This window comes from Xenopus tropicalis, chromosome 1 (assembly GCF_000004195.4).
Source record: "Xenopus tropicalis strain Nigerian chromosome 1, UCB_Xtro_10.0, whole genome shotgun sequence".
Classification (NCBI taxonomy): domain Eukaryota; kingdom Metazoa; phylum Chordata; class Amphibia; order Anura; family Pipidae; genus Xenopus; species Xenopus tropicalis.
In genome coordinates, this window is record NC_030677.2 from 166,730,769 (window position 1) to 166,758,445 (window position 27,677).

The window sequence follows — 27,677 nt, forward strand, 5'->3', positions numbered from 1 at the left end:
GAAATATTTCAGCTGTTTATAAGAACGAAGCAAACCTTTGGTTCATAACCATTTCCACCAAGAATGTTGAGAACTATTAGCGGCGGCGTTGCTATGGAAAATCTAAGAGGATTAACATGCAAAAACAATGTACTTATTAAAATGGATATTTACAAACATGGCCAGTTATATAAAATACTCCTGAACTTGCAGGAATAAGGAAAGGATTATATTTTAATTGTTCTGAACTGCAGGCCAACTGCACTGGAGGCTTATGTACTATCCACATAGTACATAAGCCCTGGGAAAGGGGGTGACGTGTAACCTACTTTAACAATGCATGTTGATTTCCTAGTTTCTTGCCATTGTATTTCTGCAGACAGAGAATGTTCTCTCTTGCCCATCATTTCTAACATTAACATTTCCTTCATTTGTTGCTACACAATTTTTGGCTATTGTTTAACAATGCTCAGTACTTGCTTATCTATGTTGGAGTTTTGTAATAAAATATGTTGGAGTTTTGCATAAAAGCTGCAGACCCTTTTGGTTTCTCTAATATTGGTACAAACTAGTAATGGCAAGGATAGAGATTAATATCAGCAACCATGGGCATTTTATTGTCTTACTAGTCCCATTTGTGAGTGCTCTACAAACTTTTCAACTGTCTACAGTCCTTAAGTGTAAAGGTGGCTATAGACCTTAAGATGTCGAGGTTGCCAAACAAGCATATGTTCTCCCTAGGGCCAAGGATCGAATTACAACAACGGGCATAGGAGTCGCTGAACCGAGGAACACATTGGCTCATTGATGCGGCCCTTGGTCCGATGGCTCCTATGCCCATAGTAATTCCATCTGATGGGAAAATGAAACCTGCCTTATTGACACCTGGACGATTTTTGGGCAGATATCTATCAAGGAGGCATATCGGGGACCCCATGGCCACCTTGAGGGATGGTGCAAACTTTAACAACAACATATCTCTCCAGTATCTTTTAAATGTTTCTTTAAAATGTTATATTTGCACATTTGTTTAAAAGAGCATTGCAGAGACTGCTGTGTTAGAGCTACATATGAAGACCCATTACATAATGCACCACAGTGGTTTATCGCAGTGGTTTATTGCTGTTTTTTTACAAAAGAAAATGTAGTACAGTGTATAAAGAATGAAGTATGGCCTTTAATATCACATATATGAGCTCTTTGCTTAGAACTGGTGGACTTCTTGGAACCTGGGAATAAGGACATGCCAATGTGCAAATGAAAACATGACTTAAAATCTTTAAAATCCACACAGAATACTAATAGCAAAAATCAATGATCTTTTACGCTCCCTATGCTTTGACATAATTATTGAAAGGATCCTAAGTGCTCAGTACGCATTCTGATAGTTCCAGTTAAACATGTTTTTCCATTTAATTATGATATGTACGTTGTGGCCTATATCATCAGTCAGTGGCACATTTACTCACATACTGACAGACTCCCATTAATCTCCAAACAACCAAACATCAATAACACTATCTTGAAAATTAATCACAAATATAGATCAGGTTTTTTTTTAATATCTGGACTCCTCTACCTGGTGGTGAGTCTATCTAGATTACAAAAGTGAAAACATTACTGCTAACAATCTGTGAGCTTCTATAAAGTTAAAAGAACAAACCAAATCTTGTACACAGTGCTAACAGTCACAATCACAGATTGTACATAAGGTTACCACACTAAGGGGCCTATTTATCAAAGAGTGAAATTAGAGCTTGCCACAGTGAAGTTTCTCCACTCTGTTTGTTTCTATGGGATTTTTAAAGACCAATTTATCATTGGGTGAAAGTGAAAATTCACCCTTTAGTAGACACACCTCTGAAAACCCCCATAGAAATGACTAGAGAGTGGCAAAATTTCACTGTGGCAAGCTCAATGCTCTAAGCTCAATGCTCAAATGCCCCTTAGGTATTACATACCTTCCGCTTTGTGCCTGTATGTTACCCAACCACTTAGATTGTAAGCTCTACGGGGCAGGGACCTCCTTCCTACTGTGTCTCATACCACATGGCACTTATATATATATATATATGTATTTATTGTATTTATTTATTATATCACTTGTCCTCCCTGTGTGTAATTTTGTATTCTGTAAGACTGTACAGCGCTGCGTACCCTTGTGGCGCTTTATAAATAAAGTTATACATACATACATACATACATACATATTAGGTAAGGCAGCAACATACAAGCAATACAGTAGATTGTTTAAGTTAAGTACTAGGTAGTAATTGAGGGGTTTATTTCATTTTGATAAATCTTATAAATATGATAGAAATTAAATATTGAGCTGTGGTCTCTTGTATATAGGTGCCCATTTTAAAATTTCTGGCTTGAAGGCAAGTTTTGGAAGCACAGAGACATGGTTCTACTCCAAGCAGAGCCTCCTACAGGGTAGCAGTCTATATTGGACATCAAATAGCCAATCACAGCCCTTATTTGGCATCCCCAATGAACTTTTTCCTGCATATGAGGCTCACCATCTCTTTTTGTATCTGTTTGTGGCTTACGAGTGAAAAACTTTGGGGATTCCTGGTATAAAGAATGAAGTATGGCCTTTAATATTACGTTCATGAGCTCTTTGCTTAGAACTGGATGCCTTCATGGCACCTGAGAATAAGGACATGCCAATGTCAAAGATCAAAACATGAATTAAAATATTTAAAATACACACAGAATACTAATAGCAAAAATCAATAATCTTTTAAGCTTCCTGTGCTTTGACATAATTGACATAATTGAAATGATTTGTTGTGTAATTGTTATCTCTTTGATAGGTACAGAGGATGGCTTTAAAAATCATGCTTTGGCCATTTCAACACAACAGCCACCTGAATCATTATAATGTTGTATTGATTTATGCTTTTATGCACTGCTGGGTAATCTAATTCTAATCATGTATTAATTGGTCGCTTGCCAGCACTTATTGTGAGTTCTGTCTATATAGGGTATAAAGACTGCTTGCGCAATGACAACAGTGGCTGTCTCTCTCATGTGGATGTCTCAGATTTCCTGCAATCAATATGATCTCTTATAGTCTCTGCTCAATTAAAATATGGCTTAGCATCCCCCGCGAGATCCATGTGTGGGGGAACTTTGGTTGTTCTGGATTTCCTAGTTTCATGCGTTTAACTCACCATGGGAGGATGCTTCTCCAAGCCCAAACCAGGTGAGTTACTGAAATTGCTAGAGCCACAAATGCTGCATCTCACTGCTATACATAATGAACAAGGTCAAACTTGCAAACTCTGCAGTGACTGCTGGAAGGAATTTTAATTCCAGGCTCTTGCAGAGAGGATTAAAAAGTGTTCTGAGTTACAATTAATCCTGGAAAAATTATGCTTTGCCTTCTTTCATGTACAGTACATTCTGCTGCAAAGGACGCAGAAGCCCCTATAATGAGCTTTGACAGATATATTCTGTACTGGGCAAGGCCATGTAATAAAAATAATTGAAAATCCTATCACTCTTGGTTGCACATGACTAGTAGGTATTTCTAGATCCGCTTTGTTTTGTCAGCTGAGTCAAAGCAATGAGTGTACTAAAAATCATTATAATTGGATAATTCCTAAGAACTTTTTATGCTACGTGGCAGTTTCATGTCAAAAGGACTTGTAAAATGTAATTTTTGTAAAGACATTCAATAATTGATTTTTCACGGGTTAATCTTTTAAGGCTCTTTTTTTACAACCCTTAAGCCATAATGTTTCAGTTCTGCTACTATATTAAAGTGTTTAACCATTTTAATTGGGTTTATGACTCAAGTATGTGTTTCACTCTAGCCCAGTCAGATTAAAATTGTATTACTCTAATGGTATTTCTAAGGGTAAGAAAAGAAAAACTTATATACACATATAAAAAGGTATATAAATATTAATAAAACACACACACACACACACACACATATACTGTATATAAGTTGAACACTGGTTATTTTTCTGAACCAACAAAATAGTGGCTGGCTTCACATGAGATGACTATTGTTTAAAAGAGAACTAAAGCCTAGAAATGAATATGGCTAGAAAAAAAAATATTATACATACTGAACTGATTGCACCATCCTAAAGGTTCAGCATTTCTATAGCAGCAATGATCCAGGCCTTCAAAGCTGCCACAGGAGCTCCCCATCTTGGATTTTGTTAGAAGTGTCAGTGACACTGCAGATGCTCAGTAAACTCTGGGCAGCTGTTGGAAGGCTAAGCTTAGGGGCCGTCGCAAATTATGACGCAGAAAATAAAGTTCATATAAGCTGATGTTACAGCTAATTGCACTGGTTTCAGGGATGCCAAGTACAGGTATGGGATCCCTTATCCGGAAACCCGATATCCAGAAAGCTCCGAATTACAGAAAGCCTGTCTCCCATAGACTCCATTTTAATCAAATAATTCAGATTTTTAAAAATGATTTCCTTTTTCTCTGTAAAAATAAAACAGTACCTTGTACTTGATCCCAACTAAGATATAATTAATCCTTACTGGATGTAAAATAGTCCTATTGGGTGAAATTAATGTTTTATTGATTTCTTAGTAGACTTAAGATATGAAGATCCAAATTACGGAAAGACCCCTTATCCGGAATACCCTTGGTCCCGAGCATTCTGGATAATGGGTCCTATACCTGTACTAATAATCTGTATTATTTGCTAATCAGCCATATATTGTGACATTTATATTCTATAAGATCAGTAAGTGACAGCAGCACAGAGTATGTGCAGTGAATCAGCAGAAAAGAAGATGGGGGGCTACTAGGGCATCTTTGGAGGCACAGATCCTCCCTGCTAAAGTGCCTTGGTTGCCTTGGGCTGGTACAGAAGCATAATGTACATATTTGTAACCTATTCTTTAGTTAGGCTTTAGTTCTCCTTTAGTGAATTCTGTATAAAAAATCTCCTCTATGATTCTAGATCTTATTGTTTTATTTCTCGGTCAATTATTAACTGTGTTCTGGGCTCCAGTAGCCTTTGTTTCACCTGTACCACAAAGAAGCCAGGACTGGCAATCTGTGCATTCTAGAAAATGCCAGAGGGGCTGCTGTAAGATGCCATAGACAGTCACTATTTATTGGCTGGTGGAGGCTGTTTGGGCTTCTGTGTACTTTAAATGCCAGGGCCTATTTTGAATGCCAGTCCAGGCCTGACTATAAACCTAGTGAGGTGTTTTTTAGGGTAGGTTGTCATTTTCTAATGACTAGACCCAGATCATATTTAGCACTGGTCTCCTCCTATACTGATACTTAGAGACAGGCCTGAACTGGGATTCAAAAAATGCCCTGGCATTTCCAGTACACAGAGGCCCAAATTGCCCCCACCAGCCCAATAAATAGTGACTGTCTATGGCATCTTACAGCAGCCCCTCTGGCATTTGCCAGAACCCACAGATTGCCAGTCCTGCCCTGCTAAGAGACAGTCATTTGGCAATGTATATCAGTGTAACCGCCTCTGGACATGTTTCATTAATGGTGCAGTCACTTTACCCCTGTGTCTAGGGCAAATGCCATATTGACATTGACTTCCAGTTCCCATTTTTTACAAATGGTTAATCCTGGAGACATCTCTTGGCACGGCCACTATCCACTATTCTAATAAAACCCTTACAAAACAAATAGCTTTAATATATTTATATTTGCCAAAGTTTGACGCTAATGGGTAAAACTTTGTCTAAGAGTAAGCACATCCTTGTATTTAGAAATAAGTTACATTATTATTTACATTATTAGTCATTAATATAAACGTGTTCTTTTGATATCAGAGCTGCAGACTTGAGAATGCCATTGCCCATTACCAGTCTGGAGGGGATATTTATAAGTAAAACATTTGACACAAAAAAGCAAAGATTTTGTATATATAATATTCATGTGTAATTAACACCATACATCATGATCACAGTATCCTTTAAGCTCATTGAGGTTTGTATTTTCTTAAACATGAAAGTCACATGGAACAGGTGCTGTAACTGTTATTTCAGACCCTCAGCCCTGGTGTAGCCAAGCCAATAAGACAAATTAAGGGGACATTTGTAATGTGATCATCAGTACAAAAAGGGACATTTTAAAGCACAATTTTCAAGGTTCTTTTAGAACCAGAACTCTTCAACCCACAATTCATATGCCAAAAATAATTGTACCATGGTGCTACAATGCTGGTGTTGTGAATTTTTTCCACACCTCTTTATACTGTATATGCCCCTGCTTTCTTTATGGCTGCTAGTCTGTTCTACCTTGTGTGTAGGTTTTCACTTTTCAAAGATGTTCAGGCCAAGTTTGAATGAACCATGTCTTTTTTTCAGTTGAGGTAAAAGTTGAGGTTGTTCTGCCTGAGAAAGAAAGAGAAAAAGAAGAGATGTCTCCAAATGGAAAAGCCAGTCCTCTTGCCTACAAAGCAAATGGAACTACTCGGCTATATCATCACGAGGAGAGACCAATAGTCCTTAATCCCTACACAAATCCTAAGGATGTGGTAGAAGCCTCAGTGTGTCACGTGAAGGACCTAGAAAATGGACAGTATGTACTTACATAAATAACATATAGAATTAGACAAATAACATTTTAATAAATAATTTAGGGTGTGATTTTTTGAAGCTCTGGAGGCATTTCCCAAGGGTTACCAAGTTTGCTTTTTATCATGCTCCTCCTACTATTACTCAGATGATTAAATGCTTATTTTTGCAATGGTCACTTGTGCACTTGTTTTCTCGTCAAGAGTCTTTCTGTAATTTTGATCTCCATTCTTTTTTGGGGTCATATACTTGGTTTAGCTTGGTTTATTTTTCACAGTTTGTCTTTATTTCAGCGTCTGTTTTTTTGTTCGTGCTTTTTCAATTTGGACCTTTTGATAAATGACTGAGATTCATGGAAATGAGTTTAGTCGTGGTTTCAAAAAAATCTAAAACTGTGAAAATCCGAATGATAATAAATACTCCCTAAGGGCTCTGGCACACGGGGATATTAGTTGCCCGCGACAAAACTCCCTGTTCGCGGGCGACTAATCTCCCCAAGTTGCCATGACCCGCCATCCCACCGGCGAACATGTAAGTCGCCGGCGGGATGGCACATGCGACGGCGCAATTTCCCGAAATCGCAGAAAAAGCCTTGCGAGTCTTACATGTTACACTTACATGTTCGCCGGTGGGATGGCGGGTCATGGCAACTCGGGGAGATTAGTCGCCCGCGAACAGGGAGTTTTGTCGCGGGCGACTAATCTCCCCGTGTGCCAGAGCCCTAAATGTACAACAAAATAATTTCAACAATAAATTAACCAGTTAGTATTGTTTGGCCACCAGCAAGGATTCATTATATTTAAATTGTGATCAAATACCAGATACTGTTTTATTATCAGAAAGAAAAAGGACATAATTTTTAAAAATTATAATTATTTGATTAAAATTGTGTCTGTGGGAGATGGCCTCCCAGTAATTCAGAGCATACTTAGTCCTCAGTAATAAGAAAACCACCGTTCTGCGTTATCAGTAACTTGCCCAATTCAGTTGAATCTGAATCTTCCGCCTAATAAAATTTTTGATCAAATTTAAAAAGATTTAAAATAAGTTCCAAGAGTATCATTTTGTCACGATCTCCCTGTGGAGACGCTGTGGAGTACCAGGAAGGTGGGAGCCTGAAGACTGGGTAACCCGGAGTGTAACCATAAGTCACAAAACTGGTGTCGGAGGCCATGTTGAAAGTGAAGAACTTTAATGAACTTAGTGATGTAACCGAACACACAACGAATATACAAACTGAATGTAGAACGGCAGGCAGAGGCAGAATCCAAAAACAGGCAAAAGGTCAGGGCAAGCGGCAGTCAAGCGAAGTCAATGACAGGCCAAGGTCAAAACCGGGAAATCAATGCAGAACTAGAAAGGGCTCAGGAACAAGGCAGAAGGCAGGATCAGGACACGGAACTGGAGCTTGGAACCAGCGGGAACAAGAACAGACACAGGAACAGGGAACACAAAGGCAGGGTCACGAGAGACAATTAATGACCAAGCACCGGGCAATGGTCAGGGAAAGGCTTATAAAGGGTGAAGATTAGGAGATGGGAAACACATGAGGTTAATGAGGTGGGCGGAGGAAAGAGAGCAGACAGAAAGTAGGAGACAAGAAAAGAAACAGACAGACCGAAATGCCTCCAGTGGCTACAGAGGCAAATGCATGCCGCCAGGAACACCACAAGTGGTGTTCGAAACCTGGCTGATCCTGACGCATTTAGTGAGAAATGGATTAGGGAATGTGGTTCATAAACGATGGGTTTTTCACACCTCTTTATTGACTGTTTGGATTCTATCCAATACCAAGTGCTGTGTTATAATGTGGTTTATTATATTGTACATTTGAAGAACAATGGGAATATTTGTTGACTCCTTTTTTGTGTTTTCCCCAATAGGATGCGGGAGGTTGATCTAGGATGTGGCAAAGCTTTGCTGGTTAAACAGAATGGAGAATACTATGCAATGGGACACAAGTGTCCTCACTATGGTGCACCACTAGTGAAAGGTTTGGACTTTTGTAGGACCTTCCTGATAATCACAAATCCACTGAGCAAATGGAAATGCATGTTTAAATTCTTACCATAGCCTGTCTCTAATGGTAATTGATAAAGCACATTAAATGAATAACAAGAGAAACAATCTCATTCACTAAAAGCCTTAACCCTTTACCGCTGATTGCTTTCTTGAATAGTTTACATTCTTTGCATGAACATTCTTTCATTCAGCTCTGAAATGCACAGTTAGTTCATACATTATTTATTTTAAACCTATGTCTCTGACTGCTGTAGGAAGGTAAAGCATAACAAAGAAATATGCTTTTTGAATTGTAAGAATCAAGGTTCTTACCACTTGTCTTTGCCTCAGTCTATCACATTCTTATCGTACCAATGACTGGGCTGATTATAGGATTGGGGGTACTGTAAGTAACAAAAAGGCGGGGAAAAATCAATATTAGAAAGATGATATTAAAGAATTAGTCAACAATATCAAGTGGATTTACCGGGGAAAAAGCTAGAATTTAAAACAAGGGAAAACCATGGCAATAAAAGGAAAATATATTTATAGAATAGGCTTTCTCCTGATGTGGTGGGTACTAACTAATTTAGTAGAGGAATTCAAACATTCACGGGGTTGATAGTCAGCAATTATAAAGCCTTATAAACATAATTAAATGGACCAACTGTTTCAACCCAACCATACCAGTTTCTACTTTGCTTGGAATGTCTTGAGCCTTGAGTTTTCCTAGCTAGTTATCAGCATTGGGATATATGATTTTTCATGTAATGCACAAGTCAGCAATGCTCAGACAATGGTAGGACCCCTACCACGGTGAATACTAAGGGTGTTACAAATGTTTTTATTACAAAATAGGGGTTTTAATATCCACTTTGTCAAACTAGTAGCTTTGGGAATGCTGGACAACACTGCTTTAATGTATGCAAGTGCTATCTTGTCTGCCTACTTTATCCCCAATACAGAGAGGTTAGTGTAGGGTAATCTACTGACTCTAATATTCTACTGAATTTAAACATCTATTCTCCAAATATACTTGAAATTATTTCAGTATACCAACCATCTAATTAGCATTTGTGCGCACAGGTGTGCTCTCTAAAGGTCGAGTGCGTTGCCCATGGCATGGTGCGTGCTTTAACATTGCAACTGGTGACATAGAGGATTTCCCGGGATTGGATGCTCTGCCAAAATTTCAGGTACTCTTTAGATGTACTGTACAAATGAACAACAGATGACTGACATAAAATGAATGATCAGCAAACTACAGGTTAATTTCTGGAAATGCAGCTTTCTTATAATCACAATCTGTAATGAAAAACAATAGGCTTGTGCCAGGCCTGATTCATAGGATTACTGGAAGCAAAGAAAGTGATACAGTATGCTAACTAATGGACTTATTAGAAGGCCACCAAACTCATTAGTATTTCCCTTTGGTGCTTATCTAATGGAAACATAGATATGGATAGGATAGATACAGTATATTTCTGTTTCTATAGTCTCACATTTATTGCTTATTATTGCTTCCAACAACCAATTTGCTCCTCCCAAACCTTTCTTACAGTAAGCATGCAAGGGCCTATTTACAAGTGCAAAGCACAAGAATACTAAAGTATGTATGCTCATACAAGCTCATAGCAACACATTCAGACACAATTATACAAGAAAGACATTGTGCTTAACTGCCAAGTCTACTCAATTCCAGTTGGCTCCTGCTGCACTGAGAAGTCAAATTGAATTTCTTGGACATTTTAAGTAAGGCTGTCTGAGGCTATCTGATGTAGTCAAGTGAACCAAACCATTTATCTTTATAATAAGAAAAACATTATATATATTGGAAAATTTATAGGAAATATATTATATATACAGTATATATATATATATATATATAGGGATTTTAATTCTCTTAACTGTATGGCACAACTTAACATCACCTTTAAGATACCCTGTTGATTAGTGAACTTCATCAATTATTCCTTTCCAACAGTAGACTATGAATGTATAGTACTATGCAGAGAACATTTACCAATGCTTATTATATTTTGGGAGGGGCCTTTAATTTTGAAAACCTTTATAATATCATCCATATTAACAGTTCCCTTAGTGGTCATTAGTAGATAGTGTTGCTTTTGTTGAATTAAATGGTATATTGAAGTTTTCAGCAGAAAGTATACACTTTAATTAAATTTGCAGTTTTCAGGCTTTTTTAAAAATGCAGATAAAAAAGAGGTCAAGAACTCAAACATGGGAAAAAATGGTTTTGTATGAGCAAATATGTGTAAAAGAAAGTATAAGTTGTTTCCTCAGATCAGTCATTGTGATACATGAAGTGATAATATTAAAAAATTAACCATTATACCAGCCAAGGCCTCCAGTAGCTTTGTGTATACGTTTATTTAAGCATATTGCATCTTATTTACATCACTTTACTTGTATACTATGGCATTTGACTGCTAAAATCCACATATTTGTATATATGCATTTTATAAATATAAACGATTTTATTTTATCCGGCCTCCTGTTATATGTCAGATCATGACAAACATGGGAATATGGCATTAATGGCATTATAACGCAATTCTGCAAGTAAGGAGCACCTACAGATGCAACCTTCTATTCCAGGAGTCCCCAGCCTTTTTACAATTTACACAATTAATTCTAAACTGAGTTTGGGAGCAACACAAGCTATTGGAACCCTATAATTGCCATTATGTACATGTAGGTAGTAATTCCTGGGTTCACTAGTGTTATTGCATGCAACTGCACACTATTTATCAGAGCAGGCTGGATAGGTGCTTTGACGCTCCCTGAGAACTCACAAGTACACAAAAAGGTTTTATGGATGCAAGTGCCTTTAATGAATAGAGTCAATGCGTGATTTGCACCTTTCCTTGCTTCTAACCAAGACTTGTAGTTCCTAATCTCTAACAAACCTCTTCTATTTCTGATGTAGGTCAAAATTGAGAAAGAGAGAGTGTATATTCGGGCAAGTAAACAGGTAAGTGGACAATCTGTTAACAACATTTTTTTTCTGTCATTGCACACAATGCATTGGGATAAGCATCTGTGTTACAAAATGACACTCAGGATGAACAAAAAAAAGATAACCCTAATTGTTATCCTTAATGCATATATTCTGCAAACTTTTGGTGTAATATCTAGTACTGAAATAAAAGTATATCAACCCATATGCAAAAATTATTGACCTGTTTTTCTACTTGAATACATTTAGTTGTTGCACCACTTCTGGACACACTTGGAAAAATGTAGGTGCAGTATGTAAATGATGGTGCAAGTGGTGAATATTTAGAATACTTGTATTTTTATGCATAAATGTAAAATACCTTGTGTCTATGAAGATTCTCATTCATCCAGGTCATGATATACAGTATCTAATAGAATTAAGTCTAGAATAATAGAATAGAATTAAGTTTTTTCCTTGAAAATGTTTCACCACTCATCCAAGTGGCTTCTTCAGTTCAAATGACTGGTAGGGAATTCCCCGGTATTTAAACTCTTGATGGTAGTAGAGTCACAGACATCCAATCACAATGGTTCCATTGAACTTGTTCAGTTAGGTGTTAGCTTACACCTGTCAGTTTCAGCTAACACCTAACTGAACAAGTTCAATGGAACCATTGTGATTGGATGTCTGTGACTCTACTACCATCAAGAGTTTAAATACCGGGGAATTCCCTACCAGTCATTTGAACTGAAGAAGCCACTCGGATGAGTGGTGAAACGTTTTCAAGGAAAAAACTCAGAAAAGTCCAGTTGTTTTAGACTTAATTCTACTAGATACTGTAAAATACCTTGTGTATTCTACAATCCATATTGTATCCTGTATATTGCATGCCCTTTAATCGAGTAGTTCACCTTTGACTTAACTTTTAGTATATCATAGAATGTCCTTTTCTTGGCAACTTTACAATAGGGCTTTATTTTTTCATAGTCTTTAAATTATTTTCCTCTGACTCTTTTCAGCTTGTAAATGGGTGTCACTGAAAAAAGCTATTTCTGTGTGAGGCTCCATTGATATTCATTGATATTGTTACATTTTATTACTGATCATTCTATTTAGGTGCTCTAATATTTATACTCCAGTCTTTCATTTAAACCACTACCCAGTTGCTAGGGTAAAGTTGGCCCTAGCAACTAGGTAGCTGCTGAAATTCCAAACTGTAGAGCTCCTGAACCAAAAGGTAAAAATGAAAAAAAAAAATTTAAATTTTCTCAGATTATCACGGTCTACATCCTACTAAAATTTAATTTGAAGGTGAACCACCTTTTTAAATACATAATTCTGGTCTTAAATGGCGTTAAACTATGTAATTATAATGTATATATTTCCAGGCTCTTCAGTCACAGAGAAGGACAAAGGTTATGGCTAAATGTATAGCACTCAGTAACTACAGTGCAGCAATTACCAACATTCTAATCATTGGAGCAGGTAATGGTTTGGTATATCTGTGGGTCTCTTCCATCTGAGTGTGGCTGATGTAAAAGAAGAGAATTATGTATGATAGAAACATATTAGTGTGAGTGAAGGGAAGAGCGAGGGAAGGTGCGCTACATTATGCTGTAGAATGATTTAGTCTTAGGAGGCAATTTGCCCTTTGCAGGCCCTGCTGGGTTAGTGTGCGCTGAGACACTGAGGCAGGAGGGATTCTCGGACAGAATCGTTATGTGCACTTCAGAGAAAAACTTACCGTATGACCGTTCCAAATTAAGCAAGGTATGTGCCGTTCTTTATACCCTTTATAAATCTTGCATGAGTGTACTCTGCCTGAAAGACTATTGTTAGATAATTGCAGGACTTCTCTGAAAGCAAAAGAAAATATGAATCCTTATAATAGAACAGAGCTTACCGCATGTTCTAGTAAGTTCCCATTGTTGATCCTGGAAGTGTGGGCCTTTTTGGTGGGGGCAGGTGCCTTGTTTAGCCATAATATAATAAATATGATTATAGAAAAAAAGAAGTTGCTTCCTTTCTGGCACTTTGGCCCTTTGTACCTGGACCCAGTCAGTGCTCGATGTAGGGTAGCAGTCAGGCTTGGACTGGCAATCTGTGGATGCCAGAGGGGCTGCTTTAAGATGCCATAGACAGTCACTATTTATTGGGCTGGAAGGGGGGCTGTTTGGGCCTTGTACTTGAAATGCCATAGCCTATTTTATATCCAAGTCCAGGCCTGGTAGTAGTTTACTCTCTTATTTAACATCCTATGAATTGCACTAGGTGCTGGTTAAAACAATTCTGCATATGAATATCACCATCAGGCATTTAAGAATGTGGGGCACTAATACAGTGGAGCAGCAAGGAGCTGAACACAACTTTGACTGACACATGGGAGCCCTGTATTTAATGCCCTGTTTTTAATTACAAGCTTCCAGAGCACATTATATCCTCTGTCACTCCTTCCTGGAATTATGTACAAGGGAGGGACATGTGAGAGGGCAGCCATGTCTTGTCATGTGCTGCATTTGTATATCATGTTGGTGGGCTGAATCAGTGCAGCTCTGAGAGACACATTTACTGCATTCTGCACTGCATTTTGTAAGTACAACAAAATGGCGCTTTATGCCTGTTTTTGGACTTTTCAGCTTTCTTCCATTTGACAAATAATGTCTAATGCTTTGTTCTTTATTGGCCTTGATCTATTAAAGGGGTAACTTACACTTTTGGTAATGAATCACTATTGGTATAAAAGTGTCCTTGTTTTGATGTGCACATTTTTGCTTTGCTTTGACATTTTTGCTTTAGATGTGAAGTATGATAATTCAAAGCAAGCAAGGCTGAAATATAATTTACCAACTGAAATGATGCTAAAGTTTACAGAACAGGTCCGAAGGTATCCAGGGGTCAATGTTCCCTCTAAGTGTGGGTTTGTGCACGTGCACACAAATTTTGAGGGCAGCACACACAACAAACTGGTGCACACAGAGGATTTTGTGTGGAAACAAAAGATTTTTTTTGCGTACATATCCAAGAAGGAATTAGAGGCAATATTGCCAGGGGATAGGCTTGCTATTCTAGCTTTTATTGTATTTCATTGTAATAAATCATATGCTGATGTTTTCATGGCTTTATGTATGTAATACTTTATGTATTTTAGTCAATGGATTCTCAGGCAGAGCAGATTTTCCTCCGGTCCAAAGAATTTTTTCACACGTATGACATTGAAGTGCTGACAGAATCCCAGGTAACCCACAGTTCTATTGAATCATTTGCCATTAATTAAGTTGTTAATTTATTGGTTATACTATTGCTTAATTTGTTTGCAAATACATTAGATAACACTATCACTATAATACATGAAGCATATATACTGAAAAGGTTGGAGGCATGTATCTGAAGTCAATAGGAGCAGTGGGCAACAGCAGAGACACTGGCAGAGAATCCACCAGGTGTGATACACTGTGCAGACTCCATACCAGCTTGCTAGTTTGCAGTCCAGTGCTCCTACGTGCAGCCTGAATCCCTGGCCTAGTCAGTGTCAGCCCTAGCTTGGAAAAACTTTTGTCTGTTCTTAAGGGGGACAATCACTTGGTGAAGTGTTTTTTTTGAAGAGAATAAAACATTTGCTGGTCTGGTTTGTGACTTGAAAATGAAATGGCAACTGGCACAGTTGCAAGATTGGTGATTTTTTTCAAAAACAGCATTGTGAAGTCTATGTGCATGCCTTTAGCAGCCATTATGAAGGTCTGAAACCTAGCAAACGTTCATCTACAGATATGGACAGTAAGCTGTAAATTCAACCCCAGACTGAATATCTTGGGCTTTAATTTATTAGACTTCCATACTCTATATTCACAATGTGCATTCACTTGTGGAATTGAATGTCTTACTAGATACGGTATCAACATGTCAAGCTAGTTTGTGATCCTTGTAAATTGTGTTAGAATACTCAAGAGCTTCTCAGTTTAGTTCCTGGCAGGTTTGCTAAGACCGCTCAGTGTGAAATGAATATTTATAGCCCAGAATAATAGTCCTTTTACTAGCAGAGTAGGAGAGATAGTACTAATATGTCAGAATCAAACGTACTGTATTGCCAGTTATAAATGTAGATACAGTATAAGCAGTGGAGATAAATTACACTTACATGACAAGGATACTTCAAATATCAAATATGCTCATATATAAACTTTATCTAAATTCATTAAATCTTATATACTTGTATTCTACAGCTATAGACAGAAATCTGTACTATAGAGTTACATTGAAATTAATGCAAAGTCCATTGAAGTACTGGGAAGAAACTGGTGGACGATCAGTAAAATTGTACAGAGTGAACACAGTCACACTGTTTTCTATCTAGATTTGCTCAGCTTGCATTAGTATTTATGTAGTTTCTTACATGGGTCTGTGTAAAAAGTGGCACAAAAAAGATATACGCGCCAGTTGGCACAGTTTTTACACAGAAATATGCCCTGCAGTGTTTGCTGCCCCCCCACCAATATTGCATATTATTCCTGTACATACAAATTAACTTTATTAATAGGGGCTGTGCTATGTCATTATCATCACTGCAATGTCTTTTTGGAATTGTCTTAATTGCCATAACTGCTAGTTATAACATGTTTGCCAGGTCCTGTGCAGGGCAATATTATTTGCTTTCCTATAGGAATTCTTGATAGAATCAGAAGTCACCTTCTTCAGAACTGTTTTTTTTAGGTTGTCGGTGTGGATACGAAGAACAAAATGGTGTTGTTTAAGGATGGGTTCCGAATGGAATACAACAAGCTTCTGATTGCCACTGGGAACACGTAAGTTCACACTCCCACTATAAAAGATATAAAATTATCTTGAAAGCTCTTTGCACATGTATTTATATATGTATATTTATTTGCACATTCTCACAAAAGAAAACAATGGAAAAGAGATATAATAAGAGTTAAATAATGTGCCAGTTTTACTAATTAGCTGTCTTTGTAGACTCTCTAGAATCACAAGGAACTAACCCTGGGGAATGAAACCTGGGTCTCTGCACTAAACTTATGTGTGTTTGGTATAAAACAACAAGAGCCCCTCTGCACTCACCCATTATCAATATATATAGGACGTTAAGACATTCTGTGCATTAAGCTACCAAGATATGCCCTCCCCTTCAAGCAAAACAGGGATTGTTTGTCCATATATTGCAAAATACTTTAAGCTGGCCAACTATGTCATAAAGTCATCCCCGATCTGGCCAGTCCTACACTTATCTGATTCATCAAGAATTCTACTGCTTCGATATACATTTAACAAAGGGACTGAGTTTTACCTGCACAAAGGGTTGCCCTTTAATTGGCTCCACAGGGATCACCTGACTGTAGCTGGGAAGAGTGGGAGCTACAACATGGAGCTGGCCACTGCACCTGTATAAACTATAGCAAAAAAGGGGACGTTGTGCTCACCATTACATTTTAAACCATTAGGCTGGGGTGCAATAATGTAATTAACATAAAATACAGGTAATCCAATTGTAATATACACCGTGTAGTGATTCTAGGTAAGTGGTTAGACTGTGGCACATTGTTGAAGACACATAAACAAACCAGTTTTTTAAAGGGGTTTTGTGAAAAAAAACTAACTAATATCCAGGTGTTTGTCCCTCACTAACGTGTCTATAACAAAAGTAACTCTGTCACATGTACAAGGCTGTAAGATACATAATATACAGAAAAGTTGCAAAGTTGCTTGAAATTATGTTTACTTTTTAAAAAGCTTAAGTTGTGTTTGGGTGGAGTTCATATATATAAAGTCCATATATCGACTTAATTTGGGTCACCTGAAAAAAAAGTTTAAGAACACTGGATTAACAATTGAATAACATTGGACCCTTGAACATGGCAACATATGTATTTTGTTAGAACATTTATCGTAGGACAATATAGGGTTTTATTAGTATAAGAATTGCTCCCTATCAATATTTTGTGCTACTGTGCAAAGGTGAATTTAATGTTTCCTCTGAAAATATCTACCTTTCTTGTCTTTCCCAATAGGTAGGTAAGAGTCAGGGAATGGCCACATGTGCTGCCCCATAGTATGCAGGGCTGCTAACAACAGGCTGTGCCATCAGCTCACAATTTGCCTTATTGGAAAATTTAAAAGAAAAACATTTTTTGCACTTTTCCATATTTTTGTGTATGAGTTCTGTACAAACAGTACTATATGTCAGCAATAATGGCATTAAATATTCATTTTATTTGGCAGGCCAAAAACACTGAAATGTAAAGGCAAAGAACTGGATAATGTATTTACTATCCGAACACCAGAAGATGCCAATAAGGTGGTGAGGTTGGCTAGCAGCAAGAATGCAGTGATTGTGGGAGCATCGTTTCTGGGTAAGATTAATTTCACACACCTAATCTACATTCACATCTGAGCCATCAGTTAGTTGCCCACTGCCATTCTCATTATATATCTATATAAATATGTCGTTTAGGTACTTGTTTTTTATACAGTATAGCTTATATCTACTTTATAGCTTCAAACAATATTCTAAATAAACTGCACTAATAAGACAAAAGAAAAGAGTGGGCTGACTGATTAAACGGCAATAAGGCAGTGCTTTGGGTTCTCACTATGCTGATCGTGAAGTATTTTTGCCAAATATCTTAATGGCATCTACCCACTACCACAGATAGAGAGCCACATCAGGAATAACAGACAAGATCCACCTGCTAGTAGATTCCATTTAGAATGTCAGTCTTCTCTGCTGGGAAGCTAGTCTGCAATAAAAAGCAATTTCTTTTTCAGATTTTCATATATTATAATGCTCTCCTTGGCTAATAATCTAAATAATATGGTTATTCAAAAACGTGTTCAATAATCAAATAATACGGTTATTCAAAAACTATGACTAAAAATTAACTTCAAGGCGAAGTACCTCTTAAAACAAGTTGAATCAGTAAAGTCTACTGGACTTTCATTAGTGCAACCAAGCAAGGAATCCAACCTAATCAGAACTGGGCTCCAAAGTTTGACACCAATATGCCAAAAGGTACTTTGTGATCTACCAGTAGATCATGAGTTGGAGAAGAGTTGGTCACAACAGCATCTGACAATAGATTTAGGGTTAATAGATCAATTTACTAATTCACATTGTTGAAGACTGGGATCCCCTGTCCTATACTGTTTATTTCTGTCAATAATACCTACTGTATTGTATTATACACTGTTCCTTGTTTTTCTGCAGTGTACTTGTTACATGGACAATGCAAGATTTTTCCTTTCACCTTGAATGTTTTCTAAGGATTTGTGTTGTATCCATTTTAATAAATCATATTCACCCTTAGGTATGGAAGTTGCAGCCTATCTGTGTGAAAAAGCCCATTCTGTCTCAGTAGTTGAACTGGAAAATATACCCTTCAAGAAATTCCTAGGTGAAAAAGTTGGTCTTGCAATCATGAAGGTAATTCATTGTTTTAACAAGACGACCATATCGTTTTATGTAAATTTAATCTTAAACTAACTATCATAATATCATTTAATTAAGACACAAATGGAACATAATTTATAATAAAAGTAAGGTAATTCTGATTTGACAGAGCGTTAACTGTAAAAAAACACAAGTGGAAAAAAAAATAATTCATAAAGATATATAGTGAATAATGTACCCCCTAGTGTAAAATGTAGGATATTATGGGGGGCAATTACTGATGCTCAATTTTTTCAATTTGGATTTTTTGATGCCAAAACTCAATTTTGTCATGGTTTGTTGCGACTTACTATGCAACAAAACCGCAACAAATCCGAATGGAAAAATAAGCCATCTAAAATCTGTTGAGATCACGTAGAAGTCAGTGGCAGATATCCCTATTAGAACTGGAAGATCTTTGCTTTTTAGTTTTAGAGGTTTTCGAGTTTTTTTGTTTCTGACTTTTGTAGAATACGAAAAAGACACGTTTTTTGTGCAACGAAGAGAAAAAGTCACAGTTTCTGCAACTTTTTTCAAATTTGTGCTTTTTCAATATGGATTTTTTAATAAATTACTAGACTTTTGTGGTTTTCATGAAAATGTGTTTAGTCGTAGCTTAAAAAACTCTAAAAGCATGAAAATCCGAATGTTGATAAAAAGGTCTCTCCAAGTCTCCAAGGAGTTCCATGACGATATAAAAGCACAAGGCCACAAGGTGACATCTAATACCCCTCAGAGGGTGCATTATTTATTATAATACACAAGTTTCAGAGTCATGTGATGGAAATTACATCACTAAGCACCATTTATAAGGATATATTTTACAGAATATTCCTGTGTATTATAAATCTATACATTTGGGAATTTTAAACAGTATGATTTTTTCAGTCTCTTTCTGCTTTCTATGCCTTCATTACTTTTCATTATATTACTTTTTTTCATTACTTTGCATTCAAAACAATAATAATAATAGTTTTTCTCACTATTGTACCAAGTTTTTCCTATAAACTTTACCGTTTCAGGCTTTGCATGCTACAAACCGCAGCCTCTATACTTAATTAAACATAGACAAGTTTAAGGTTCCATTTAAGACAAGTTCTGGTTCCATTGGTGAGCTCATAAAAGGCAATATTTGATGTAGCTAGATGATTCTGTTTTCAAAGCATGATCAATGTGCAATAATTACCTTGTGCACGGGGAAGAAGTATTCAAGCTAATTGTGCTATTGGGGATGATATAATGTACAATGTCCTCACTGATAATGCCTGGTGGTTAGCCCTTTATTTGTCTAATGAAATATAAAGACCTTGACTATTTTCTTAATTATGCAGCCTTTGTTTTATGAAGTTGTTTCTTGCATCCTCAGTTTACTGGCTGTCTGGCCACAAACCTCATTATTATCTTCTTATAATATCATAATCCAAACACAAGACGCTAGTTGGTATGTAGCCGGTGTGCATAGGGTCAGCTCTGGGGTGCTGCCTTCCAATAATAGCCTATATGGTTTTACATAGATATTGCAATAGCAAGATCAACCCATACTTCTACAGAAAAAATTAAACATAATGCAATAGATTTCAAGTCATATTAAGAAATTCTACTATTTCATTTTAGAAAGAACAAGGAGGGAGTGGTGTTTGAGGGTTATTGCTAACCCGGGGTCTCACAAGTTATCATTACCTGCTTGCATTTTTTAGCAGCTGCACATAGCAAATAAAAATAAGTTTTAATTGAATTTTAATTAGTTAATACATGAAAGAAACTGATTGGTTGCTATAGGTAACTTCACTGGTCTAGTTTATTACCCATGTTAATAACACAGCTTTAGTGTTTTTTGTTACAGAGTATATAATTTAATATTCATAACAGGAGAAAGTTGTTTTCTTAAACCAACTGGTTGTTTTTCTAAAACCAAAATATTGTTAATCTAAATAACACTTTATTTGGTATTACTAATATCTATAAATTATAGTAACAGTTTTGAGACAAAGTAGCTAATAAGTCAATTCCCTGATACTGCAGATTGCTATTATCTGTGTCTACCTGATAGCACACTTTTAATGAACCTATCATTCATTCAACGTTTAAGGGGTTTAATGTAATATTTGTGTAACATAGTCCTGATATATTCCCAATAGGTGCAAAAAGAATTCATTTCCTTAACCAATGAGAAAAGAAATATTAATTATGGGCAACTGTGTGTGATAATGATGACTTTCTAGAGTTATATTAGCATATATTGATGCTAAATAAAGTTAATCGTTAATCTTCCTTCAGCTTTAGCACGCACTGTGCATAATAATCAGTATTTCCACCAAAACACTTTACAATTGCCCCATTCCTTTATTTGCTGATAACTGTTTATGAGAACGGTTAGTGATTGGGTCAAAGAGCATAATAATGTAGCATTTTATTGAAAGACGGGCTCACAAAGCATTTTTTTTGTTTTTTTGGGGGGATTTGTTTTGGAACCGTGGTTATGGAAATAGTTTAAGCACAGATATAGTACACTGCGAATCTTGACTTGAGAGAACCTTGACTTTGAAACCTTCTGTGTCCTTTATGCTGTTTGGTTTATAACCTTACATTCTATCACATCCCAAAGTATTGAAAGTTACTCTTAAAAGAAGTATAAATCTGGGTTCATGGGATTAAAATAACTAGAACCTATTCGAAGTATAGAGTTTATATAGACAAATAGACATACAGTAGCTCTGATGCAGCTCTATCTGGGTTCAGCATGTTGTGTTTCCTTCTGGTTTCAATTAATTCCTTCCACAATCCAAAAGCTTGTAGTGAGTTAATTGGCTCCTGATTATTATTATGAATAATCATCATCATCATCATAATCACATATATATAAAGCACCTACACATTCTGCAATGCTGTACAATAGATAAGTGTATATAGAATCTGTCTTTAGGTACAAAATGATTAGAATGCCTGATCAAAATCTATTTAAGGTTCAACATACATTTACCGAACAAGTTTCAAGAGGCCAGCAAGGATTATTTTTTATAGGTTGAGACATTGTTAATTAAAATAAAGGGTGGAAAGTTGACCCCATTAAAATGTATAATGCCTGTGCTGACCTGCACATCACTATAGGACTGCTTTGCCAGTCACACCTTGGTTGACTCATGATACTAGTGCATTGTGGGTAAATAAAATTGCAATTTTTTTTTCCTTTATTTGCTTTTTGCTCTTTTTTATTTGCTCTTGACTTCCTTATTAAACAAGCCCTGTTATCATACTTTGCATTTATCCATTCCTATGTTATATCATGTAACTATTAGCATTCAGTTATTGTGGCACTGCAGTTCATTTAAAAGACAGAAGAAGTGTTATAAGTATTTTTATTTTATTCCAGATGTTTGAAAACAACAGGGTGAAATTTTATATGCAAACAGAAGTTTCAGAACTACGCGAACAAGAAGGAAAGGTGAGTAATATGTTTTGGTGTGGCTTTTATGTTGTGTTCAACTACATTGCAAATACAATAAGTTAACCTGAGCATTAAATGAAGAAATCCTACTTTACCCTGCATGATAATCTATGTGTTCTTTCATTGTCTTTGGTCAGCTCAAGGAAGTGGTGCTAAAAAGTGGAAAGGTCCTTAGAGCCGATGTTTGTGTAATTGGTATAGGTAAGGTTATGTTGTTCTTTTGATAAATATAGCATTTCCTTTTTAAATGTAATAAAAATTCCACTCCAGTTTTGATCATAGCACTATGCTGTGTAATTATCAATATTCTGTGGGCTGCATGGTGCCATCGTTCCAACTTAATGTCAAAAATGTTTTACCACGAGTAGAACAGTCTGGTACTGTCACAAAAACCATAGACTTGGAGCCCTGAATTTCACAGTCATCCAACTGGCTTTCTCAATTCAGAATTACTTGTACAAAGATCTTTCTGGAATAAATACCCTGAAATATTGCTCCATTCAAAATTGAGAAAGCCAGTCGGATGACTGGTGGAAAGTCTCAAGAAAAACACAGACAAGTCCAGTTGATTTGACTTATTGCTACAAATAAAAGGGGCATGGCTTTGCAACATTATATCATTGGGTTTGTGGCCAGCCAATAAAGATTATGAAAGGCAGGTTACATAGCGGGGCAAATCCTAGGTTTCTTCATAGGCTACCATAAATACCATAATTCTTTGCCAGTAAAGTTAATTTATATACTACCCACAATTCTGCTAAGAAATTGAATGGTAACATACTAAATACATAAATAGTACATGAGTGTCATTGTTCTTTGAATATGGGGTTATAAAACAATGGTAGAAAATGTGCCCCAGGATTTACACACTTTGGTGGAATATTCTCTCATAATGCATTTAGTAAATCTCTTCACTTCCAGTTTGTGAAGCCTTTCAATATGGAAAAATAAATTGCAATAACAAACTGTAAAAGAAGGGTGCCCATTTTGGTAGTACTCTACACCACATTGCCACACTACAAGCTGTCCTTACACCAAGCGAGCAGATATATTTTGCTATATTTGGCCACCCAGATGACAGTCTAAATTAGCTTGAAGTGACTGATTGATCTCTGGGTCGGCAATACATTAGCAGCCTACTTTATATCAGGTTATGCCCAACCAGATATTTTTCAAGGAGGCTGTCAATAAATGACCAACCTTGTCAGAGGGGGCCATGTTGGGTAAAGATGCCTACCTGTCAGCCGAGGGACAGAGAAAAAAAATTATAAGTGTTTTTGGCCATTAGAGGGTAGCAAAGAAAATGAACAGTTTAAAATAAATATAAATATAAAGAGTGAGAAAAACCATAAAATACTGTGGGGGTTATGTAATAAAAGGTGCAAAATTTGCTAAAACATATATTGCAATCAACCAGCAGGTAGCATTTATCAGTCACCTGTTTAAAAGCAAACATCCTATTGGTTGCTATGGGTTACTGTACTTGGAGAAACAAAGTGCCTTTTATTACATTTGGTGTTTATCTGTTTTCTAATGCTATCTGTTACCACAGTGAAAGTTAAAGAGACAGATATGGATCGATACCTACTCCACAATTTTTTAGGAAACATACAATTTTTATTATCTGTTTTAGGAGCAAGTCCAACAACTGGATTTCTGAAACAGAGTGGAGTTGCCCTAGATTCCAGAGGATATATTCTAGTTAACAAGGTAATGTTATTGTTTATACTTACTACTATACTAAATAGAAGAAATACAGAACTACTGATGATTAAATAAGAATTAAAGGTATAATTAATGGGGGTGGCAAAAAGTTAGGCAAGGCAAGGTTAGCTTGAAAAAAGGCTTCTTGTACTATCCAGAATATAGCCATGATGAAATAAAGGCTTTTTTTGAAAAAAAAAAAATAATTTATATGGTGCTATTTATTATATATATTGTTGACACTGTGATACGTAGTGACTAAGAAAACGTGCACCAGCTGTGAAAAAGTGTGGTGGAGCTTGGTGCTGTTCCATTTTTTTCTTTTTATTAAAAAGTTAGGCACCCCCCAAAGATTATAATTGCTTGCCTGATACCCCGGGCTGGGGCTCTTTACTCTGGGACGGGGCAGGCGTATGCACAGTAATGTGAAAAATTTGGCTTTGGCTTTTATTCTCCTTTAGGGCAAAGACACACAGAGATACTTATTAGCAGCTACTTGTCACGGCTACTAAACGCCAGAAAATACCCTGCCATAGACAATACTGAGAATTGCCTCTGATAAAACACCTAGAGACAATTATCAGTAGCTGATCAGCATTGTCTATTTTTGTAGCCGCAAAAAGTAGCTGCTACTAGTAGCTCCATATGTCTTCACACTTAAAATTAAAATTGATTTTTGAAAATAGAGTTGAAAAATACTGATTCTGTCATTTGTATCACTTTAGAGAGGAAAAGTTTCCTTTGGGTAATTAGGCATGAACAGAATAAACTAAACTAATTTACTAACCTTTATACCTTTTGTTCTCATTTAAAATGCTTGATAGGTTTCTGAGAATAGAGTTGAAAAATACTGACTTTCCTTTGAGTAATTAGGGGAAAAAACATAATAAACTGAACTCATTTACTCATAGACCTTTATGAGTACTTATCTGATTGATTTGGCAACCAAAGTATTGACAGTGGCCTGGGATATTATGGTGGAATATAATAAGTGGAGAGTTTTTTTTCTATTTTATGCTACCTTTTCTCCTTTCAAAGGGGTGCATAGTGAACAGTTCAACTGTGAGTTTCATATTATTTCATATTATTAAACAGGAGGTCCACCCAAAATATTACTTTTAGCAATGTGTCTAAATATTTCAAAGTCATGTAAGCATTCTTCCAGTCATGGGATGATTTTCTGTTGCTGTTAAAGAGCAGTACTGTTGTGCTGATAACACAAATGTGGCCTCTTTTTTTCATTTCAGATGATGCAAACAAATATTCCTGGAGTCTTTGCTGCAGGAGATGTTGTTACCTTCCCATTGGCATTTCGGAATAACAAGAAGGTGAATGTGCCTCACTGGCAGATGGCACACATGCAAGGTAGTATGATGAGTACACCAACACTCTTGCTTTTAAGCAACAATAGAATATATTGCTAGGATGGTAGATTTAGATCATACCATGATTTAGATCTGAATGAAGCTTTGCACCAATTACTATTAGCTATCTACTCTATGGGGCAGATTTACTAATCCACGAATTCGAATCCTGAATGGGAAAAATTCAGATTGGAAACGAAAATTTCTGAAAATCGCAAATTTCCCGAAAATGCTTACAAAAAAATCATAGTAGTCACGATAATATCGTATTGACGACCTGAAAGTCACGAAATTTTCGTACTGAACCATTGTAAACAGCAGTAAAACCTTTCCGATTTTTTCCAGCAAGCGTTCGTGCTTTTGTAAATGTGCCCATATATGTGTGTAGTATTATATCTTACATCTGTTTCCTCTAACTGACGGAGGGTACACTAAACCGGCCTATATATCAAACTGTGTATAATAAACAGTGATCAAATACACCACATGTAACCATCTAATCTCCAGGCATTGGCATATAATAAATGGTGTTTTTATTAAGCTGTGTATTTATTTTTGGCATAAAAGATTTCATCTGAAAATTCCATAATAAAATTCAACACCCATATGAAAATTCTGTGGAAAAAATGGTGATCACCCATCATGTTTTGTGCTTTTTGTTAATTGACTACTGGTATGGCATACAATAATGGTGTTAAATAATGTGCCCAAACAGCATAAAATACTTACATTTATAAATTAATCTATTTTACACAGCTTTTAACAGTAAATAACTTTACACAGCATGATAAATAGACAAATAGGCCAACTAGTGACCCATGGGCAAAATGACCAGAGAGTGTATGAGGGGCCATACATTCTATTGCTGTGATTTGTTTGTGAGGATTCTCATTTATCCAGGTCATAGTATATCTGTAGGAATAAGTCAAATCAACTGGACTTGTGCTTTTTTTGAAGACGTTTCTGAATTGAGAAAGCAAGTTCAATGAACTTGGCGAAACTTCTTCAAGAACAACACAGCAAATCCAGCTGATTTATTACTACAGATATTGCTGTGATTATTCTTGCTCATCTTCACTTTCCTACACATCATGCACTGGTTGGAGTACATTGGTAGATTATTCTTTCACACCTGCCCAATCCCTGAACCAACTGATATCCATAGAACATACTTGTCTCCCTGTGTGCTCTCTTTAAAAACATGTATCTACCCATTAAAAGACATCTCTGAACTTTGAGATTGTATGTGAGTACATGGCTTTAGTGCTTTTTTATTATCATGTCTGATTAGTCTATCCTATGAAGATAATGAGCAGGGATAGTACAGCAGAATTATTCAGTACTGTGCCACAGTCTGGTATCAAGAGTTCAATAGGGAAAGGGGTGCTTATCTCTGCTTGTATTAGAGAAATCTGCATTTGCCTGCCATTTAAACAGGCTTGAAACAGATTGTAAAACTGATAACAGTTAAATAAATTGCTGAATAAGCAATTTGATAAATATAGTGTCATACTAACCTGTACTTAAGTGATAAAGAGTTACCTTGCTTTGTGCAATTCACATCCTTTTTTTAATTGCTAATTTCTGAAGCTGAAAAAAAAAATGATTTGTATAAACATAGCCCAAATCTATCATAAATCTACAGAGCTCTATCTATGTGAATGTAGATAATGTATTAGTACATTGTAAAAATGCAGCTCTGCCTGGTGAATCTCTATGGACTTCAGCCGATCTACTCCCAGCACTCGAGGCCCAGATTTATATTTCCTTCCCCCATGTTACATAGTTACATAGGGTTGAAAAAGACCATTGTCCATCAAGTTCAACCCATCCGAGTAAACCCAGCACACAACCTATACTAATGTATAAGAGCATTCTACTGCTGCATTTTTCTCTAGGCAGACCATGTCCATGTTTTACATCTGTATTCAAATATGAACTAAGAAGGCTCATTAGGTGTAGTATGTATGGACAAAAATCAGATTTTATTCAACAACACTTGAGATTATGGTGAAGTTATTTTAGTTACACTACACACACACTTGCATAAATACACACAGACATACCAAACAGGAGATATGCAGTTCGCTACAAATTAATGTATTGTACAGTATCCGGAATGCTTGGAACCTGGGGTTTTCTGGATAAGGGATCTTTCTGTAATTCAACATAAATTTAGTCTACTAAAAAAATCTTTTAAACATTAAATAAGCCCAAAAGGATTGTTTTGTCTCCAATAAGGATTATT

At 36.4% G+C, this 27,677-nt stretch overlaps 1 protein-coding gene across 6 annotated transcripts in view; it reads left to right on the forward strand.

The window, feature by feature from the left end:
• The window catches only part of aifm3 (apoptosis inducing factor, mitochondria associated 3), a 55,268-nt gene that overhangs the window by 18,202 nt on the left and 9,389 nt on the right, over positions 1-27,677 (forward strand). For 4 of the 6 annotated variants that reach the window (XM_018090653.2, XM_012968201.3, XM_031892922.1 and 1 more), the window contains 15 exons: positions 2,969-3,190; positions 6,306-6,519; positions 8,399-8,508; positions 9,603-9,712; positions 11,467-11,511; positions 12,867-12,963; positions 13,136-13,248; positions 14,627-14,713; positions 16,186-16,277; positions 17,710-17,840; positions 18,795-18,910; positions 22,287-22,358; positions 22,499-22,562; positions 23,995-24,071; positions 25,313-25,430. In XM_018090653.2, coding sequence (XP_017946142.1) covers positions 3,160-3,190; positions 6,306-6,519; positions 8,399-8,508; positions 9,603-9,712; positions 11,467-11,511; positions 12,867-12,963; positions 13,136-13,248; positions 14,627-14,713; positions 16,186-16,277; positions 17,710-17,840; positions 18,795-18,910; positions 22,287-22,358; positions 22,499-22,562; positions 23,995-24,071; positions 25,313-25,430 — 1,477 coding nt within the window. In that variant the 5' untranslated portion in view covers positions 2,969-3,159. The remainder of the gene's footprint in view (positions 1-2,968; positions 3,191-6,305; positions 6,520-8,398; positions 8,509-9,602; positions 9,713-11,466; positions 11,512-12,866; positions 12,964-13,135; positions 13,249-14,626; positions 14,714-16,185; positions 16,278-17,709; positions 17,841-18,794; positions 18,911-22,286; positions 22,359-22,498; positions 22,563-23,994; positions 24,072-25,312; positions 25,431-27,677) is intronic. The other 2 variants (XM_031892937.1, XM_031892936.1) reach the window with 1 other exon arrangement.